Source organism: Cheilinus undulatus, linkage group 2 (assembly GCF_018320785.1).
Source record: "Cheilinus undulatus linkage group 2, ASM1832078v1, whole genome shotgun sequence".
NCBI lineage: Eukaryota > Metazoa > Chordata > Actinopteri > Labriformes > Labridae > Cheilinus > Cheilinus undulatus.
Window position 1 is genome coordinate 18714594 of NC_054866.1, and position 22377 is coordinate 18736970.

General features: G+C 38.1%; 1 protein-coding gene across 3 annotated transcripts in view; it reads left to right on the forward strand.

Annotated features, from left to right (window-relative positions):
* The window catches only part of sorl1 (sortilin-related receptor, L(DLR class) A repeats containing), a 132146-nt gene that overhangs the window by 84081 nt on the left and 25688 nt on the right, over positions 1-22377 (forward strand). For all 3 annotated transcript variants that reach the window (XM_041800923.1, XM_041800932.1, XM_041800942.1), the window contains 17 exons: positions 1283-1356; positions 1945-2033; positions 4210-4388; positions 7477-7663; positions 8426-8554; positions 9535-9620; positions 10558-10730; positions 10816-10947; positions 11547-11638; positions 16559-16805; positions 17290-17428; positions 19038-19211; positions 19354-19467; positions 20571-20693; positions 21259-21378; positions 21656-21781; positions 22045-22155. In XM_041800923.1, the coding sequence (XP_041656857.1) occupies positions 1283-1356; positions 1945-2033; positions 4210-4388; positions 7477-7663; positions 8426-8554; positions 9535-9620; positions 10558-10730; positions 10816-10947; positions 11547-11638; positions 16559-16805; positions 17290-17428; positions 19038-19211; positions 19354-19467; positions 20571-20693; positions 21259-21378; positions 21656-21781; positions 22045-22155 (2295 nt within the window). The remainder of the gene's footprint in view (positions 1-1282; positions 1357-1944; positions 2034-4209; positions 4389-7476; positions 7664-8425; positions 8555-9534; positions 9621-10557; positions 10731-10815; positions 10948-11546; positions 11639-16558; positions 16806-17289; positions 17429-19037; positions 19212-19353; positions 19468-20570; positions 20694-21258; positions 21379-21655; positions 21782-22044; positions 22156-22377) is intronic.

Sequence of the window (22377 nt, forward strand, 5' to 3'; positions counted from 1 at the left end):
ACTGCACGTTCCTCTCCTCTTTTACAGAAGCACAAGCCTCTCAGGAACATTTGTTTTATTGTCTGGAGCCTCTGTCTGGCTGTCTGATGATATTTAATGACCGTCATTAACCTGTTTTACACAGAGATGGAGCGTAATTCATTTCTGAGGCATTCTCAGAGCCTTCAGCGAAGACAACAACCGTGTTTGTGTCATTCTAATCTCTGATTCTCAAAGACATTTACTGTGAAAGATTTGACTAATGTGATTGATGTCTGCAGATACATGCAGACGTCTGGTTGTCCCCATCCTCTTTACTGAGTCAATCAGTTCTTTAATGGATTGAAGGAGGAATGCAAATTGTTATTTGTATATTAGTGGCATGCTAAAAATCTTAAAATAATGTTAGCATGCAAATATGATTATTATTCCACCCTCCCTCTTATTACTGTGCAATAATCTTATTTCTACTGAAGCAATAGGAGGTATATGTGCTTCAACTATGCTTTTTAAGTATATAAAAAGCATGCTTTATTATCACTGGTGAATTTTTGTGCAAAGAAAAAAACTGAAGGAGAATTGTTATGTGTACCCAACTTGGGCCAGGGGTGACCAAAAACATCAGCAATGAGAAGGAAGAAGGGGCAGTAGACCTACTCTGTGCCAAAAAAAGTGAAATCTTAGATTTTAACGTTTTGCTGGAAAATGCATTTTTCCAGCCAAACACCTCAATAGCTAAAGTTTTTGGTCAACATTAAATACACATTTTTATGCTTCCTGTACTGGATGTTTTGCTGAGCTTAAAAGAGGAAATTTTCAAATTTCTCAAGAGCCTTGCACCATCCGTTATCATCAAAGCATCTCTCAACACTGTCATGCTTACAACTTGAAAACTTAAGATTTTATCAAGGTTACACAACTTCAAATACATTTTACCGGTACTTGTGCAACCATGAGTCCTGGAAACAACAGACTTTTGACCTTATTTCTCAGTTCCACCAAAGTGACTAGATATACGTATGTCTGTAAGTTAATAGAGAAATTGGTTCAAGCCTTTTTAAATCATCTGAGCAGATCATGTTTGGTATTCTTCCTTCTTGTATACCAACATCATGTTAAATGTTCTTGTTCAAAGTGGAGGAAAAGGTCACGCATATGCAAGTAGCTGAATGCGCTGGTTTGAGTTCTTGGGTTTCAGGTTTTCCATGTATGAAAGCTAAAACAGCAGTTCAATCCTGTCTGTAATACAGGGGGAAAACCCTGTGATGTGTGTGTTAAAAGCCTTTCTGTCCTCTGATTGCAGGATCTGTAGGCAGGAACTTGGCCAACAAGCCCAATGTGTACGTATCCAGCAGCGCCGGAGCCCGCTGGAAGGAGGTCAGTCCAAAATCTGCCACAGATGACAAGAAAAACACAGTCTGCATGACTGAGTCACAAGCAATCCATCATTTAAAGAGAGTTTATAGCATGTCAAAATGAATTTTATTTCACTAGCTGTGCATTTACGCTGGATTTATGGCCTTTACTGCTTTTCTGCAAGGACTGGCCTTTTCTGTACTTCTCAAAATGAGATCTGTATGTCTCAGCTTTTGGCCTCCCAATGTCATAAATACAGTACAAACTTCATCAATTATAGTCTTTAAAGTTTAATAACAAGCGTGTCAAATCACAAGTCCTTGCTTGTTAAATATGTTTCAAAATGTACTTGCAAGGAATCTTGCTGTTGCAATACTACTCTTTTGTGCCACATAAATTCTGCAAAATAAGCTGGAAAAACAATTTTGATATTTTTTTATCATAAAGTTGTTTCGGTAAACATTTTTGCAGTTGATAAATAACTGCACAAAGCTAATTTGGTATCTGATATAAAATGATAATTTTTTTAAAGTTATTGCAACAAGTTCTATGAATAGCTTAATTCCTATTACTCATGATAGCACACTAAACATGCATTTTGCTGTCCAGGCTCTGGCTGGGCCTCACTTCTACACATGGGGAGACCATGGTGGCATCCTGATGGCCATCGCACAAGGAGGAGCCACTACACACCTCAAGTAAGTCCACGTGAGCTGATCAAATGTTCCTACAGGATGAAATTAAAGGATCATTAGCATAAAGCAAAATCCATTCTTTGGCTGGTTATACCAGAATGAATATTTTTTAATCATCAATCTTTGTTTGTATAGCACCAATTCATAACCAAAGATATCTCAAGATCCTTTACAAAGAGAGCAAGTCTAGACTGTACTTTCTGATGTAACCTATTATAAAGATCACCTCTAATCACCATGAGGTCAGTATTTAGCTTTGTTACAGTGGTGAAAAAAGCCCTCTGTTTAACGGGCAAGAACATTGAGCAGAGCCAGACTCATGTTTAAAGCCATCTGCCAAAGCCACGCAGGGGTTGGAAGGGGTAGTAGGAGGGGTAGGGGATGAGGGAGAAGTAAGAAAAGAGATAGATGACTAAAAAAAGCACTATACAAGCTCAAGTCCATTTACCAGATGGGGTGAAACAGAAAGAGGGACAAGAGAAACAACAAAACAACAAATGGGAGATATATTTATGTTAGTCATGACCATACACCTTTCTCCCATTTTATGGGATAAGGCTATGACGTCAGTAATGATAGTGGCATTGTGTGAAGAATTAGCAATAAGAACTATAATTGATAGATAATAAAACAATGTAATATTAGCATTAGCAGCAAGGATGATAATGATACAGACAGAACTATTATTAATAATTACATCAGTTAAAGTACTATTGCTCTAAGATTTAATTTAACTGTTCTAGTAATGATAATAGAGGTAAGGATGATTATGATAGATGAAGCGATGATCATTGTAATGCTAGCATTTTCAAAAATAATGGCAGAGAAGACAAAGATGTATAAAATACATAAAGGTTATAATAGCCTTGCAAGGCTGATAAGTTGTAGTGGTTGGAGCCAGACAGTATTTTTAAACCCCAGAGAGGCTGGTTTAAGTATCCCATTCAAACCATTTGAGTAAATTTAAGGACTGAAGCATGGCATCGCTTTCTAAGGATTTGCTCATGAGTCAGCAGAAGCAGATTTTGAGAATGTGAAACAGCTTAATGTAGGTAAAGCCATAATAAACCTGCCTTGGACCTAGTGATGGCAGATTTTTGTGAAATCAGCTGAATGTTTTGAATCATAATACCAATGATAATGGTACTAATATGTATCATTAATATAGCCCTTTTCCAAACAAGCTGTGTCCCTTATTATTCTTGTTACTCAATGATACGGTTTAATCTTTTTATAGAAACATGTCAATATAATGTAAAATGATGAGACTTCAAATGTGATCAGTTGGAGGGTTTTCTCTAGAGTAAATCTTAATTCTACAAAGGCCACATAGCTTCAGGCTGTTTTTCAGGAAGCTCAAAAAAGCAAAGCGAAAGATGCACCTTTATTTAAGGAAGTTACCTTAAAGGTTTCTGGAAAGGTGATTTTAAAATATCTTGTTAAGGCAAGGCAAGTTTATTTGTATAGCGCATTTCAGCAACAAGGCAATTCAAAGTGCTTCACACAGGACATTAAAATACATTGACAAAAGGAAAAAAGAAAAACAATGTTTGTTAAAACAAAATTACAAAAACATTTCATTAAGAAATAATGGCATAAAAGCTTAGGTTCTAGCAAACATAGCATGAGTTCAGAGGTGCACAGTTAAGAATGGGAATCCTTTCTTTGACCTTTTAGAATGTGTGATAAAAAAAATTATGAACTAGAGGTGTTTGTAAATTACTGGAAATCAAAGAAGTTTAGGATGACTGGCATTTTCTGACGCAGTGAAATTTGATGTAATGAGTTAGCTACTCTCATTTCTTGACCTTGAAAAAAGGCATATTGGTTTCTTTTTAGAAATGTTTGTGATCTACTATTTAAACTGAGTTTTCTGAGGTCTTTCTTATAATGGTGTCTTGTAACCACCTTTTGGTTTGGCAATATATGTTACAAAATCAATTGATCTTTATGTCCTTTTACACATTTTAAATAAACCATCACTTTTGCTACTATATCATATTTCTGGTATACTTTCATTTAGCCAGATTCAATGGGTGGGGATTCATTTTATATGAAGTTAACTTTCCTTCCGCATAAAGGAAATTCTGGCCATTGATGTTTAAAAGATGAGAAACATCTGGAAAACAACTGTTACTTTGTGAAACAACAGGTCAAATTCTGTCCGTGTCCTCTTCAGGTTCAGCACTAATGAAGGTGAGACGTGGACAGACTTCAAGTTCTCAGACAGGGAGGTGTTTGTGTACCAGCTGCTGACTGAGCCTGGGGAGAAGAGCACCATCTTTACCATCTTTGGCTCCTACGCCGACCAGAGACACAGCTGGCTCATCCTGCAGGTCAACACCTCCGACGTGCTGGGTAGGTCAGAAGTCAGAGGAACGAAAAGACAAAGAAAAAATTTTTTCACTCTCAGCAATGAAACCCTTTGGACTCTGAAGAGATGTTTTAAAACAAGCGATGGTGGTTACAATCTTGGGAATGTTAACTTTACCTTACTTTTATCAATCTTAGAAACTGTTATGGAGTAGAGCTGTGGCAGGCGACTCTTACCTTTTTATAATCAAAATAGACAATTGTACAAAAACGGACTCTGGTATAGTTTTAACAAATTGCTAAATGAGCTTTCGAGACCAAAATATTTGTTTGAACCAGGCAGCAAATGTTTTTATTACTACTGTAAATAGTATAATTTTACTACTGACACTAGAGGAACTGCAGTTTTTGCCTAATTTTTTAACATAAGAGGCTAAAACTTCATTTAAACTTCAACTTTAGCACCTGTGCTTCATTAATGTAGCACTACCACTTTAGAGATAATAGGGCATTATCTAAAAGATAATCACTCTGTGGTAAATTTGAATAACATTATTCTTTTATATTTATGGCTTTTCTCCTCACATAGTCACAAACTTGTCAGTTATATTAGCTTCATGGTCTATGCCACGCTGGCTACAGTTTCTACATAGACTATCCAAATTGCAACCAGTTCTTTCAGGCAATGTAGATGTTAAAATTGCTGCATAGCCAGAATAAGCTGTTGCTACATAGCCCCTTCACTGTTAGCTACATTTTTAGCATTGCCAGAATTAGCTACAATTGCTGCTTACTGTTGTCAATCCAGCAGTTGCTGAAATTGCTACATAGCCTGTCCAGCATTAGCAGAATAGTCTAGACCCAGATTGTCCAAACTGTGGCCCCTGGTCTAAATACAGCCCATGACCATTTTTTATCGGTCTGCATCAAATTTTAAAAATAACATACAATTTGGCCCGCATTTGACCACAAAGTGTTTGACTGCATTGTAATTTTTAGCTTTAACACTAGGTAATAATGCGGTGTTAATCATTTAAACAAACATTTTGACAATAATAATTACCCCGCCAAGGAGATAATGTGATCGGCAGGGTTTGTTAGTTAGTTTGTTAGTTTGTTAGCAACATAACTCAAAAAGTTATGGACGGATTTTGATGAAATTTTCAGGAAATGTCAGAAATGGCAAAAGGAAGAAATGAGTAGATTTTTGGAGTGAGCCAGATCACCGTCTGGATCCAGGAATTTTTTAAAGGATTCTGTACTATTGGAAGATAGGGCTAATGGCGGAGGTCTGCACTCTCCGAGTGCTTTTCTAGTTTATTGTAAGTTTAAAATGGGTAAATAGTAAAAATAATGATACCTCGATTCATAACACAGTGATGAATGAAAACCAAAGGAATGCAGCAGCCAGTAGCAGCACAAATGGTGCTCATTTTCTCCTCTGCTCCGTCTCAAGGTCTGATTTCCACTGCCTATTGCTCTAATCATCTTCAAGCACCAACTCTCCTCTAAAGTATGACAGCTTTGTGCAGTTTGTACAGCCTAAATTACATCAGATTTGTTTTACTAATTTTATTATACTAAGGGTAAGCTATCAGCTCAGCTGGCCTTAAATTTTTCTGAATTAGGCCTTTAGTGAGAAAGTTTGGCTACCCGTGGCCCAGACTATCTAACATTGGTTAAATTTCCTACGCTGTGTGTCAGGTGTTAGAAACAATAACCACATGGCATATTCTGTGTGTACTGTACTGTACTGTACTGTTTCAATTTTATTTACCCCCTCCTCCCTCTCTAGGGATCCTGCATGGACTACACAACAGCCACGTTAACAGCAAAATATGCTGAACATGAAGGGGGTTTCTTACACCTCCAAATGTATTTACTGCCCACAAATCTTCAGTTTTTAACATCATTCCACAAACATAATACAATTCTCAGAAATGTAATAGTAGTTGCCTACTGCAAACATCATAACACATTCCCACAAACATAACCATTATTACACATACAAAATCTCCAGCCTCAGTATTTTGTCACAAATGTAATATGAGCATGAAAACTATATTTTTGTGGTCCTAATTGTTTTTTTGCTTTTTGTTTTTGCCGCTGCCAGTGAGTTCAGGTCAGCTTGAGCTTAAGTCACATAAAAACTCTGTAGTCATAGACACTTTTTGTTCAGCATGAAACAGGAAGTAGTTTTTTAGAGTCTTAAAACATGGTAGAGCCATGAATCTTAGCAATTGAAAAAAAAACATATCTAGTAGTAGGTATAATTGCAATAGTTCATCCAGTGTAAGCTAAAATGGCTACATAACTTATCAAATGTCACCTAAAATTGCTTGATAAGCGATACAGCCTGGTGATTTAATTGAAATAACTTATCTTTGGTTTGCTAGAATTATTACAGCTTGAGTTAGAATGGAAAAAATGCAAATGTAGTTCTGCTTTAGTCCAAGAGAAGTGCAGAAATAAAGCATGTTCGGCATTAGGACAGTGCTAAAACAAAGTGTTTTAAGGTCTAGCTAAACTAAAGGAGCCACATAAACAGTCTCATACTGGACAGCCAAGAATTATCCAACAATTTAGATATTCCGCAGAAATATTTGTGTAAAAATGATGGCAGGACTTTACTAGCTGAAGATGGAAACATAAAGACATAAAGTTGATCTAGTGCAGTGGTTCTCAAATCTGTGTCTTGAGGCAAGATTCAGTGTGCCATGGAAATTTGTACAACCATATATTAATACAACAACTATACAGCTACTAGATTTACTTTAACTCATGATAAAGAGGCTATTTTGCATGAAAATGAGCGTGGTGTGCCTTGTGATTTTGGCTTGGTCTTTGTGTGCCTGTGGCAAAAAAAGTGTGAAAACCACTGACTGTTATATCAAGAGCTCACTCTTTTTGTAAAAGGCTCATAAAAAAGAGCCTTTTTGGACGTCAGTTGTTTATAGAAATATGGTAGTAATATTAGATACGAATGTTATCATTTAAATTTAGATTACTGTTTTTTTGTTGTGTGCACTCCTTTGAAATATTACAATGCAACAAAAATGCACAAAGTAAGTCAGGGTTCATTGTTAATGTCATATATAAAGCAAAAATTCTCTCCTTTTTGATTTTCCTTCAGGTGTGCCATGTTCTGAGGCTGACTACAAGCGCTGGTCTCCATCAGACGAGCATGGCAATGAGTGTCTGCTGGGCAGAGAGATAACGTTTAAGAGACGAGCTCCTCATGCTACTTGTTTTAATGGAGAAGACTTTGACCGGCCCGTTACCATCTCCAACTGCTCCTGTACAAGACAGGACTACGAATGGTAAGACACTCCCCGACACAATATACTGTATATTCATGATCAGAAAGTGCTTATTCTTGTTGCCTTAGTTTCAGGATGTGTATTAACTACTGATTTATTATGAGCTGTTACATCTTTATATCAACATTTGTCTGTCAGTAAACCAATTTCTTTTTTGGTTTACACACATCTGTTCTCATTCCTCTTTTTTTTTAATTACTAGGGAAAATGGCTCCCCAAAGCCCTCTTTTCAAGGGGCTGGTGGTACCTGGGGATTTCATGCAGTTTTAGAGGCTCCCCTGTGGGAAAAATATTATGATATGATTATAATTTTGTTTTATATACAAAGCATGGACATAGAAGAAGGAAATTAATGACAACCCCTGCTATTTTTCTAATTACTAGAGGTCCTCAGGTAACATCAGGCCTGTGCAAATCGAGCTTGAGACGTTAAACTAAATGACTTAAACATAAAAGTTACATTTAAATATCTTTGTTTATTAGCTTCAGAGTGAGAGTGAGACTTCTTATTGGGGGTAAATGCTTCTTTGTGCATGTCTCTTAATTAAATTCACCTCTGGCAGACCAATACATCAGTTTCAGCCTTTGTTGCACATTTTTAATGCTCCTGGAGCAGCCATCACAGCTCATAATGAGTCTGTTTTAAATGCACATCAGGTGCTGCCGTTAATCACAGGGCAGAAGCTAACTGGCTTGTTTTTCTTTCCTATCCCCCTCCACCTGTCTCCCTCCTTCTTTTCCTCCTTCTCTCTCCCCTTCCAGTGACTACGGCTTCAAGCTGAGTGAAGACTTGTCTCTGCAGGTGTGTGTTCCTGACCCCGAGTTTGTTGGTGACCTCTACGCTCCTCCTGTGCCGTGTCCTGTCGGCACCACGTACCGCCGCAGCAAAGGGTGAGCTGCTGTTTTCTGTCCCCAAAATGGAAAAATAGTCAGTCTGGGGTTCTTTGTGTTATTTATTAACATAATACTGGTGTCTGCGATATTTGTGTTCTACTCAGTTTCGTTTGTTGATGTTTGATTTCTCAGTTGTGACATTTACTGTCTAATAAACTGGCTATGTGCCCCTAATTTTAGATATATTGATGTTAAAACTATTTGCGACATAGCAAGAAGGTCATGCAAGACTGCACACAATGACTCAAATGAACCCAACTCAAATGACTTGTTTCTGACAGTAACACCTGAAGAAGAATACACAGACAAAGGACAGCTCACAGAGTCCATGATAGATATCTCTTTATGAAATCTTAAGCATGTCTCACAGGGAGATTGCTTTATCTGAAGTTGGAGTTTTTGAACCTAAATAGTAGTCTTTGAGTAGCTTGTTCAAAACATAGGGCTAAAAGTTTAAATTGTACTCTGTTTGAGCTATGCTGAGTAAAATCATGCTTGAGTAAAACAAGTAGCTACATTAGTAGTTCACATTTGGTAGCAGAGGAAGAAGGAATATCTCTGCCATAAAAATGGTCATATATGTATTTTATAAACAAGAAAAGTGAAATATTTGTATTACCTGACCAATGCGATGGATTTGTTGCCCCAGCATTGCAATATTTATTTATTGTCATACAACTGAGTCCTGTACAAGGCAAGATGAAATATTTGAGAATGAAACCAAATGTAATACCCTAGATTTCAGGTCTTTGTTTTCCTTGTTATATCTTCATCAAGTCATGTGAGCTTCTATCCTTGGCTTCCTGGCCATATTTATTGATTGACGGGACCTGAGAATTCCCCAGGATGTAATCCAGCCTTTGTTCTTTTGAAGCATCTTTGCTATAGAGAGAACTGCTGCTGTTGTTGTCAAACATGTTGTGTGAGAGCACCACCTAGTGTCCAAGTGGATTAAAACATTCTTGTTCCTCTTGCAGCTATAGGAAGGTACCAGGCGACAGCTGCAGTGGAGGCGACGTGGAGTCCAGACTGGATGGAGAGATGCTGCCCTGTCCTGTTGGAGGTAAACCTTCACTTTATGTGTATTTACTATTAAAATGTCTGCACAGAACTCTTAACTTAATCTTGCTTCTGCTGGATTTCTGACATTACCGCAGCACTCGCCATCCACTCCTGCCCACACCCTCAACAGGTGTCTCAGATACCCCCTGCATCTTGCACAGATTCTGGCAATCCATGTTGAATATTCAGATTAACAGACAGTGCGTTTAATTAAAGGCAATATTGACATGTTCACTTAAGCACCACCCTGATTAAGTTTCCTCTCTGAATGAAGGAAACCACTTCCATGTCATGGTGCCACATATGGATAAAAAAGCAGCTGAGTGTCTTAGACTGGTTAAACTCCTGGTTATGGTTTAGTAATAGCAATGTCAAAGTAACATTTACCAACTCTATTTACACATCATCTATCATCATTTATTACTAAATCATAGAGGTGGAATGTTTCCTGATCTCTGGAAAGTTTGTGTGTCATAGAAACAGCAGTGCACTACCATCCACTATTGTTTGCAGCTTTTCAGAGCAGCTTAGTCTGTAAATGGTGGGGGAAAGGAAACCTTCACAGTACCAAGAAAGGAGGAATGCATGTCCTATAATAATACTCAATAGTATTTTATCAGTGTATTTGGCATGGCATCCTTTTCTTGCAAAGTTAAGCCTCATTATAGAAAAAGTCCAGTTAAGAGCTCACAAACTGCAGCAATGGAGGTCAAACTTGTTCTTCATGCAGCAGTAGAGACCAGATGAGCAAAGGAAGCTTTATTGGCATTACAGTACCATATATAATGCAGTCATCTATGTAGATCAGACCTACAGAACAGTTACTGGTAGCAAGCTATATGTTATTGAATGTAAAATACATGGCTGCAATCAGCTTTCATTGAATTCCACTTTGTAAGTATCTACTCCATCACTTATGTCTCGGTGTTTACTTTCAGAGAGTAACGAGTTCATCCTGTATGCGGTGAGGAATGCAATCCGGCGACACGACCTGGCCACAGGAGATGACGAGCCCCTACCTGTGATCGGACTGAGAGAGGCCGTGGCTCTGGACTTTGACTATGACAGAAACTGCCTGTACTGGGCTGATATCTCTCTGGACACCATTCAGGTGAGTGAGAAACCCCACCTTAGGCAGGTTTTCATGGTAATTCAAGAGTTGTTATTTACCATTGTCTCTGTCCTCTCTTGTGCAGCGTCTGTGTCTGAATGGCAGCACAGGCCAGGAGATTGTTGTCAGAAAGGACCTGCAGAATGTGGAAGCTCTTACCTTTGATCCCATCAGCAGACTGCTGTACTGGGTGGATGCTGGAGCACAGAAGATTGAGGTATATAAAACTGCTTTCACACATGCACTGCTGCAATTTTCTGTACATTTCAGGACAGCTTTCCCCAGAAATCCTCTTCAGGTGGTCCTTCACATGTACCTCACTTGGGGAAATTTGCAGTTGCAGAAATCCAAGATGGCAACAGAGTACAGCTCTATGATGATAATGTTTGCTTCTATATCTATGCTGCATTTAATTGGAGATGTTCACAGTATCAAAAAACAAGCTCAAAAGGAAGTGAGCGTCTTACAGGTTAATCATGTGCACAAAGATCACAACAGCTGCGCACATGTAATATTAATGTCATCACCCCAAGTGCTCACTCATGTTGAATTTCCTGCAAACTTTTATGGATTTGATATCTCCAACAAGACTGGAAAAAACACAGATCTCTGTCTCCTACAATATCTTTCATATTAACAGTCTTATACGTTCTGTTGTCTTTTTGCCTTTTACTGACTGTACATTGTTCAAAGACAACAAAGTAAAATAAAATCATATCAAATCATTGATTTTGTGCAACATACAAAGCTTTAAACTGCTAAATATTCTTAAAATTTAAGCTGATAAATCTCTGAAAAGTCTTTCTGTTTTTTAAGGTGTCTAACCCTGACGGCGACCTGCGTCACACTCTGCTCAACTCGTCCATCCTAGAGCATCCAAGAGCCTTAGTTCTGCTGCCTGGAGAAAGGTAACAGGCATTCACGCACACACTCAAAGTTCAATCTGGAACACCAGAAACCCAAACTGCAGGACTGCAGCTTTCATTGGTTGATTGATCTCTTATTTTAAAGAGGTAGTCAACACTTTAACTTTATATGTGTCAGCTAACTTGGCTTCCCCACCAACTATTTCTTGACTGTCCTTACAAGAATTTCCTGGACAGTGTTCTGTTTTCTGTTTGTAAAGAACATGAGTTTAGTTTTATCTGCATTATCTGCAGGTAACAAACCAGACTGAAAATTAGACAGAGAAAAACATTGGAATATCCATACATATTTTAAGTATGTATCAATATTATCTCTCTTTTGCAGCCAGGAAACTTCACAGCTGTATGGCTAACCTCAAAGCTTACCTACATCTACAGAAACTCTAATCTTAATCCTTAAACACGCCTTTGGGGAAGTGAATACCAGACAGCAAGTCTGCCACTTGAGAAACTCAGATGCACTGAAACAAAGTCTGTTTCACTTCTGCTTTAGTCGAAGATAAGTGCAGCTGAATTACCACACTGTGCCTTTTATTTCCCGATTACTGACTTTATTCTTACTCTCTTCCTGTGTTCTTTAGCTGGAAAATTGATCAGTATTCTGCCTTACTGCACCTGCTACCCTTTCCACTTTCTCTCCAGCATACTGTACATAACTTGAGGCAAATCACTGATAAATGATCAGGTCGTAGACCAAAATTTGAGTCCTGCATACAATAAAGTAATTCATATACTTTTTGACAAAAAAGATTTTATAATCTTATATGTCGGGGGGGTGCACGCTAACAAAAAAAACGAACAAAAAAAACAACATGGAGTTTGATTTGGATTTGAATATAAAACTTTCATTTAATGTGAAATGTAAACAAACACCAAATAAACTTAACTTAAAATAAATACATTTAAAAAAATACAATAGCTTTTTTTTTTTAAAGAAATTAGGTTGAATAAATAAAGTAAGTAACTTTAATCAAAAGGAGTAACAATTATGTTAAATTTTGTTCTTGCAGAGTTTGCACCCTTTCTCGGGGCATTTTATTTTACAGGCTTCCTAAAAAAATACTCCAAAGTAGAGCTGGGTGATGTGGCCTAAAATTGATATCCAGAAATATTTTTGCTATATCCTGATACACGATATATATCGTGATATTTTGAAATGGCCCCTCAGCAGCTGTATTTAATTCGGCTCCAAATGACACTAATTTGGTGATTAAAATAGATTGTTCTATTGGATTTTTAATAAAACTGGATGCAGAAAGTAAAAATCAATATAAAGTCAAATTTAGCGGTTTTATTTTGATATGGACTTTACTCAGTCTTTCACTAATTAATCAAAAGTACATAAATCTTGAAATACTCTGTCTTTTACAGTGTATGGAAAGTCCTGAAAGTTTTTCTGTGTTATGTTTACTATTGATGATTATAAAATGATTGTTTTTCTGATTAAGGGTGAAGCAAACCTTCACAAAACTCACCAATCCTGCATGCAGCCAGAGGCCAAAACCTTGCAGTCTAGTCCTCCATTCAGGCTCACAGCTGTGATTATATTAGTCCGATATCTGTGCTGATGAAAGCTTGACCAGTTTCTGACAATTTCATGACATGAGAGCGTCATTAGACCTTATTCAATAAACTCTCCTGTGTGATCATGGGGGAAAAAAGCTTGTCTAGAGGCGGTAACATTTTAACTACTTGTTGTTGGTGTTTTGAACTTTTAGGCTGAGATAAGGCTCCATTGTTGTGGAGATGTGGATCACGCTTGTCTGCTGCTGGGCCATCTTCTCTCTGACATGTACGACTCTGGCAGGGAGGTTTCAGCAAAATGTTTGCACCCAGGCAAATCTTGTATTCTGGGTTGTCTATATGAGATTTTTAAAATCCTGGCTTTTCAACAACTTTGGGCTCATGTCGTTAGTGACGTGTTGGTTACTGCCCCCGTTATCTCGGAGTCATCTTGTGGCGTATTTTAATGAATGCTGCATGAGTTAGATCTCCTCCTTTTCAGAGTTGAACGACCGCTCAACGCTGCAGATCCATCGCTGTTTCTCATTGTCCGTCTTAAAAGGCATCTAACAAGCCGCTAACTCGCCACGCTACTCTGTCTACCCTCCTCTCCCTTGCTTCTCTCGCCACTGATACAAAAACCCGCATGTGCAGGAGTTTTCTGGATGGGCGGAGGAGAGAAAGACAACTCTCTGCTGTGAGAGATGCATACAGGGACAATGGGAGAAGCGAAACTCCAGAACTACATAATTTATACTCGGATATTCGTGATATAGTCATTTTAACGACACGCTACATTCACAGAGCGAGGGCTAACAGGTAGTGTCAAAATCTATTTGTGGCGGGCCTAAATTATTTGTAGCGGTCCGCCACAAATAAATGAATGTATCGGAAAAACTGACACAACAATGAGTTAAGTGTTAGACAGACATGAGACGGTTACAACTAATATCATTTTGAATCTACATGTCATGGCACCAGCTCTTTTTAAATGGAAGCAGTTTTAGATGGAGCAAAATTATTGTTTAATGTGTACAAAGATCTGTACACAAATCTGCAAATGAATAGATTCGCAAATGCGAGACACATTCGCTGCTGCTCAGCTATCCTATCCATTTATGTCTTAAGGTGTCTTAATGTTAATTAAATGTATCAGCATTGTTCAGTGCCATTTAGCGTATCCATTCAAGAACAGCTCTCTTTCCCTTCAACTATTATAAATATAAATATAAATGTTACACACCACTCTATCGATCTTATTGCTAACATCACCCGGCTCATACAGTATCATAATGGTGATTTCGGTATGAAAAATAGAACACAATGAAACCCTGTCTTGTATAGATGACAATTCAACTCCCGCTGTGATACAATTTTGGAGAAAACGAAGTCATTACTTTCTTCACTTTTTCAATGACAACATGAATAATAACAGTTTCATACGATAACACTTCTCTTCACGTTGATGTTATATCACCATTTCCGCTAGACTTTTCTGTCCCCGGTCAAAATGACCCGCAGTCCTCAAGAATTCCAGCCATTTAGAACAACCACCAGACATTTGCTTTAACATTATTTTGTTGCATTAACAGCAGAAAAACGCATAAATCTGATATTCTGTGATACATTGATACATACAAGTCTGCGCTAAACGGGACTGAGGGACTGAGTAATTATTACCCTGTTATTACAGACACATGATTAGACCCTAGAACCGACTGCACAAAGACTTTATCTTATTTTTCTTTGTGTAAGTGGTTTAAAGTTTCAAAATAAAGGCTACGCACTTTTTCTTACACACGCAGTCAGTTACACATTATACGCCCACGTTAAACTCACAAACAACAATGGTTAGCTTCACATCAGCACCGTTAGCCTGTTAGCACATTGACCGCTACTATAACTTTGCAGCATACAACAGCCAAATACCATCCTGCACCAGTATCCAAACATAACACCCCTGTGCTCTGTTCACTGGACACCATGTTAGAACTCTACATTTCAAATGAATGATTAGTCTTACCGTCAGCTGCCATTATCAGTCCTCATGATGATATAACTGTAACCTTGAAACCATCCTGGTTTATTTGGACTAGTCCCAAAAAGACAAAAGCTCCACAGCAGATAGTCCAGTCCAGTCCTCCTTTCATTAACGGTGTATCCAAGACTACTTCTGCTAATTAGCCAGCGTAGACCTCTCTCTCTCTCTCTGCTGCTGCACCAGTGTTTACGATGCTCAGCAGTTCCCTTAGTTTCAGCCTCTTCATTACTTGCAGCAATGACATACTCAAAATTCCTCCGTACTGCTGATGATATTAAGCCTTTGGTTAACTAGGAAAACCTCACTTAGATTAAAATTCTGCTTTACAAGAAAGCTCTGGACAAACTTTTCCTGCAGAGTCTCCAGCCGTACTGAGCATGCTCAGAGAGATAGATTTACTTAAACGTCATCGTGCATACATAATTAGCCATATGCTTGCCATCTGAGGAGATAAACAACCCCAGCACCGCAGGACAGTAGATGTAGTAAGATTAGGCAACTTTTAGTTTATATTAACGGATTCTCGCGACATATCTTCTAGGTTACACAAAATGTAATATGCAAGTATTCAGTATTTACTTATCTGGTCATTTGCATGTTTTCTACCGGATATTTTGACCAGTTATATTTATGTCTTATATTTACCGGCCAATGACCGTTAATTGCCGGCTATAGAGCTTTTTTAGGATCTTAACTGCTGTCTTCTGTGTGATGCCTATGCTATGATGAAGGCAGCCTTGCCTGTTAGCCGGGGCTGAGGGCAGCAAACCCAGTGCTTATGCTTACGGATCTGAGTACACATTTGTGGATTGTGTGTGGCAGAAATGTTGCAAAAGTTATACGTGTATGACAGCCAACTGAGAGGCAGATTTCAGTTGTAACTGATGGCTTGTAAGGTTTTGACAATGAGTGAGTTTCTGAACCAAAATGAACTAAGTCCGCAATTACAAATTGGTACATATTTGCAGATTAGTGCACGCATTTGTGGATCTTTGTACGTATTTGCATATCTTAACACACATTTGCAAATCTATCTACACATTTGCAGATTTATGTGGAGATCTTAGTATGCATTTGCAAATAGTTTTGCAAATAGTTTTGCAACAGTAACAGCTCCATACTTTTATTGATTTATTTTAAAGTATCAAATGATTTTAGTCATCAAATATCTGACAGTTGGAGAAAGACAAAGAAAGTTAAGAAAGTTTCAGTTTGCTGCATTTGGTAAACAGTTAATCATTTTACTGTCTACGAGGAAGAAACTCATAAAACTTTTACTTTTGACATTATGAGATTTTTTAGTATAAGTTTGAATTCAGTGAAATGCCCCTGAAAAATCCTTCTCTGTTGTTCCATAGTCTGATGTTCTGGACTGACTGGGGAGACAGAGCTGCTGGTGTTTACCGGAGCTACATGGATGGATCCAACGTGTCTTGCATAGTGTCTGAAGGTGTCCGCTGGCCCAACGGGATCACAGCTGATGACCACTGGCTGTACTGGACTGAAGCTTACAGCGATCGCATCGAAAGGGCTGACTTCATGGGGGGTCAGCGGAGTGTTCTTATGGAGGGGCTACCCCATCCATATGCCATCGCTGTCTTCAAAGTGAGACCCAGTTTTCAATAAGTATACAAACTGAAGAATCTCTTTTGCTTTGTTATCTGGTACACAATAAAAAGAATCAAAACCTAAACGTGTTGAAAATGTGAGAGAGCCCACATATTAACAAATTAACAAACAATTCATTGTACGGAGAGCAATGATATGACCAAAGGCACACCACTCACTCACAAATTCATTCAACAACAACCAGAGTCCTGTCTCTTAAACTGAAAGTCTTACAAATGTGGCTTTAGGGTAAACAACCATGAAGAATCAGCAATAGTTTATGAACTGCATTTTAACCTGACTAGATCATTTCAAAACCATTAAGAAGTTGCAACCACGTTTATTTTTGTTTAAAGTCAGAACTGGACCCAATATCTGCCACACTATCTTGTAGTGTTTACCACGCTTAACAAGAAAAGACTGTATGAATTAAAAAAAAGCTGAATCAGTTTTAAATCCTTATTTTCAATAATGTTTACAGAATGACCTCTACTGGGATGACTGGTCCAGAATGGGCATCTTCAAAGCTCCCAAAGCAGGTTCCCAGAGCAATGAACTGATCGTTGGCAGACTGACTGGAGTCATGGACCTCAAGATCTTCTACAAAGGGAAAAATAGAGGTGAGGGTGCAGATAGCTCTTTGAAGTTTGACAGAACAGCAAAATACTTAAACCATACACGATAGGAACGAAAGCATTTTGCCACACATGTCAATTATTGAATTCAGGTGTTTCAATCTGACCAGTTGCCATAGGTATAAAATCAACCACCTAGCCATGCAGTCTCCATTTACAAGTATTTGTGATACAAAATGGGTCGTTCTGAAGAGCCCAGTGACTTCAAGCGTGGTACTGTGATGGATGCCACCTTTGCAATGAGATGGTTCAGGAAATTTACCATCCCCACAGTCAACTGTAAGTGATATTATTAGAAAGTAGAGGAGTTTAGGAACAACAGCAACTCAGTGAAGTGTACATATCTGAATACAATGTCATTACAGTCTCTGTTGGTATAATGGTAAGGCAGCCAGGTACTTTAGTCCATACAGTGTATGAGAAAATCTTTTAAGTAGCTAGGCTTTCAAATATCAATAAGAGGTCTAATGCAATGTGAATGTTACAGGGAGAAGCAAGGTATCATATTAGAAAATTTCAGAACTTTCAATATATAATGTATTTAAGACAGATCAGAAAGTTTATAGCTCTGTTTTTACTTTAATAATTTTTTTTTTTTTTTTTTTTTAGCAGGTAGTAAAAGCTGAAGAATTAATCATTTTGTGAAACAGGCTGTTAAAGCTGGCTTAGATTGTCATTTTAAAGTAAATACCTGACAACATTCAGTCAGGGGAGACTTCATTTTTTTTAAGAAGTATTTATTGTACAGTCTGTGGGGACAGCAAAAAACATTACAAAAATTTCAAGTTAATAATATACTGGCTGCCATCTGCCATCATATTTTTTTCTATTAATAATTATCTGCATTTAAGTGCAGCTAACAGTCTGTTGTACATCAAGAACTTCAACTTGAGCCTCGAATCTGTTGAATCTGTGTCCTTAAAGCCAATTAGGGTTTACTTTTTCCCTGACCACCTGATTGGCATCTGTAGTGATGTAATGGGCCTCTATTCGGCAAAAAAACATCGAGAACATTTTCTTCTCTTGAGGACAGACCTCACAAACATGGTGTTATTATTGCAGAAAACTTCAGTTAATTGCAAGTAAAATCACATGAAAATGGTTGCATTTTAAGGGTTCATGCTTTTGAAGTAAGCCAGTCTGATGCCTTTGGATGACTTTTAGTCAGCTGTTTAACTGAGACTTAGGAGAGACTGATTAACAGCTGCTGGTCTGGTATCTAATGCAATAGGAAATGACTGCATTTAAATTAGACTCGTAACACTGCATGGAAAAGGAAGTGTTGCCTAGAAGTCATTTAAGGCTAATTGCTGGCTTCAAATGGATTTCTGAGAAGTTAGTATCAGTTCACAGAGGCGTAGGTCATGTATCAGATGATGATAGACAATAATAAGATTGCCTTTGGTGAAAAAGTGCATCTATTGCATCTATCTTAGTCATCTTAAGGATGCCAGCTGAGGCAGTCTCCAAGAGTAGTTAAAAAACATTCATTTAAGCCATTTTGACCCCTTGATGATAAAATAGAGTCCAGGTTAAAAACTTCCCAAACTCCTCTTAAATGCTAATCCTGTCATTCTGGTCTTTTGCCCCTCAGGTCATAATGCCTGTGCTGACCAGCCATGCAGTCTATTATGTCTGCCTCAGCCCGGCCATCGACACACCTGTGTCTGCCCAGATGGCGCCCCAACTTTGACCATGCCCAACGGAGAGCTGCAGTGCCAGTGTCCTTCCGGCTACCAGCTCCAGAACAACACCTGTGTAAAGACTGGTGGGCTAAACACACCAAACTTTAAAATGCTGATAATCTTGTGCTACTGTCTGAATAATTTTGCCAGAAATGAGGCATCAGTTACAGGAGAGGCAGTTGGATTGATACTTTTTTTTTTTTTTTTTTCCTTTCTTCCTCTCAGAGCACAGCTGTTTGCCCAACCAGTACCGCTGCTCTAACGGCCGCTGCATCAGCAGCATCTGGAAGTGTGACAGCGACAACGACTGTGGAGACATGAGTGATGAACAAGAGTGTCGTAAGTATTTAGACACATCTCATGATACTGGTACATTATCTTTAAAATTTGAGTAATTCTATGGAGAGAGAGAGAGAATAGGGAGTACATTTCATTTATTCCACTTCTTTCGATTAAAAAATAAATATTGACAGTTTTCTCAAAAACTGGAATGATTTACCTCATTTTCTCAGGATAACAATGTCATTTTTACTGTAAGGAATTGATTTATTAAACCATCGTCATTATTTCAGTTGACAAAATAAACAAGACAACATCTCAAGGGAACAATTAATTATTTGACAATGCATGGTAAAACTAAATGTATGGATGTGCATCAACTTAAGGACTTCACATCAAATTTCAACAAAATAATACTCTTTGCTGGTATTTTTTTTATTTTTGCTTTTTCGTGTCATGTATAGACCGTAGGTGTGAATGTGAGTGTGCCTGGTTGTCTGTCTCTATATGTCAGCCCTGCAATTGACTGGCGTTCAGGCCCCCCCGCAACCCCAAAAGAGATAAGCGGTATGGAAAATGGATGGATGTTCCCATGGAATAAAAAATAATGTGTTTGAAAAGGAGCAGAAAGAAGCCGATGCTTTTCTCGTCTCGCCCCTTGTATGAAGTACTTGGTAATACTAAGCCCCTCACCATTACCCCTCCTCCACCAAACTTCACAGTTGGCACAATGCAGTCAGGAAGGTAAAGTTCTCCCAGCATCCGCCAAACCCAGACTTGTCCATCTGACTGCCAAACAGAGAAGAATAACATGTTTCCTCTGCTCCACAGTCCAGTGTTGATGTGCTTTACACCCACTCCCATGAGTTGATGATGTGAGACTAACATGCAGCTACTTGTCCATGGAAACCCATTCCATGAAACTACTGCACAGATGCCACTCAGAAACCTTGCCCATTTACAGAGACATTTAATTTTTTTTTTTTTTCCAAAAATAATCCCAACAGACTTTCTTTTACCAGACTAAAACTTTTCTTTCTGGCCTTTTTATGTTTAGAAATGTAATACTTGTCAGCTCTCTTTCTGGGTTTCCATGCTATGTGTAAAAGCTGTTAAAGACACAACATATTAATGTTCCTTGTCCCTGTCTGATCTAATTTCAGCAACCACCACCTGTGACCCATCAAACCAGTTCCGCTGCATGGCCTCAGGTTCCTGCATTCCTTTGGCTTTCAAGTGTGACCTTGAAGACGACTGTGGAGATAACAGCGATGAAGAGCACTGTGGTAAGATGCTGCTTTTTATCTTCAGATGTCCCCGAAAAAACATGGAGTGTGTCGTAAATGTGCACTTTCCTCCATGAAAGCTTTTCATATGGCAAAGTGTTTTTTACTAAAGAAAAAAACAATTAAACTGTAAAATTATATACTGTATGTATAATTCTTTAAAGAGAAAAAAAAACAACATAACAGTAATTAATCTGTTTTGACTGAAAAAAACTATCCATACTAACTATCTATACTATACTAATCTTTGGTTGCTTACCTATCTGTAAGATATTTATGTCGTCTAAAATTCTGAACCACCCAGAGTACTGTTGTCATGAAACCAGAACCTCATGCTTTGATATGATACTAGTAAAATCAAATTGTGCCGTTTGATGCCCCGATGATTTAATTTTTGATACCACAGCAACAAAAATAAAAGTCCTTGAAAATCAAGTATTTGGTGAATTTATGCTTTCAATTACCAAAAATTGCAGGAATACTCCTGAACACTGTCTAAATTGCACGAATGTATTGACATTGCTTTCTAAAACGTTGCCTGGATGCAATGTTTTTCATGTCTCAGAGTCTCACCAGTGTGGCCCAGGAGAGTTCACATGTGCACGAGGTGTTTGTATCCGTGAGGCGTGGCGTTGTGATGGAGACAATGACTGCAGAGACTGGTCTGATGAGGCCAACTGTACAGGTGAACACTGTTTGTCAGCTGCTTGGTACATCATATACTAGAGAATATAATCAGGCTATTTCAGTTGTAAAAACAATAGCATGGCTGGAATAATCAGAGTAATATGATTATTTATGCACCTTCACATGCAACTCTATTATTATTCAAAATGATGTTGAAGTGAATATTTAATTATGCAACTTTACATCAACTTGAATGGGTTCCAGGTATTACTTTCATGAGTTTTCTTAATTTTATCAGCTTTGTCAAGTTTTGAATCTCTATTATTTGTCCATAGTGGGTCACCATACATGTGAGGCCAGCAGCTTCCAGTGCCACACAGGTCACTGTATACCACAGCGCTGGGTGTGTGACGGTGATGACGATTGCCAGGATGACTCTGATGAAGATCCCCGACATTGTGGTAAGTACACACACAGCAGTGTCATTTAAACACACTTAACTGTACTGTGTGTACAGAATGTTTTTGTAAAACTTATCAGGTGATTAGATATATCTGTTTTGTTGGATGTTGAATAATGCTTGTATTTTCATTCTTTTACACACTTGTGAACAAAAATAGACATTGATTACTGTGAATGATGAAACAGAAAAAAAGGCCAGCCTGATAAAACAAAAGCTTTTTGACTATGTAACTTTACCTGTGGCCATTTTCTGTGTTTTCAGAGGGAACTCGGTGTAACGGCTTCCTCTGCTCCAATCACACCTGCCTTCCTGCCACCGCTCACTGCAATGGCATCCAGGACTGTCCAGATGGCGCTGACGAGCACAATTGTGGTGAGAGATCCTATTTGTGAAGTAGTTTTTTTAGAGGAATGAGTTATAAGAAAGTAAAAATTCTTATCTCATCAGATTTGCCTGATCTGTTTTTAATATACTAGTAATCATCATAAAATCAGCCCCCTGTAATTTTGCCACAATCCAAAAGACAGATACAACTTTTAATATAACAGTAACTTCATTTAAAAAGCACTCTTTATCACAATGTTTCAAAAACTA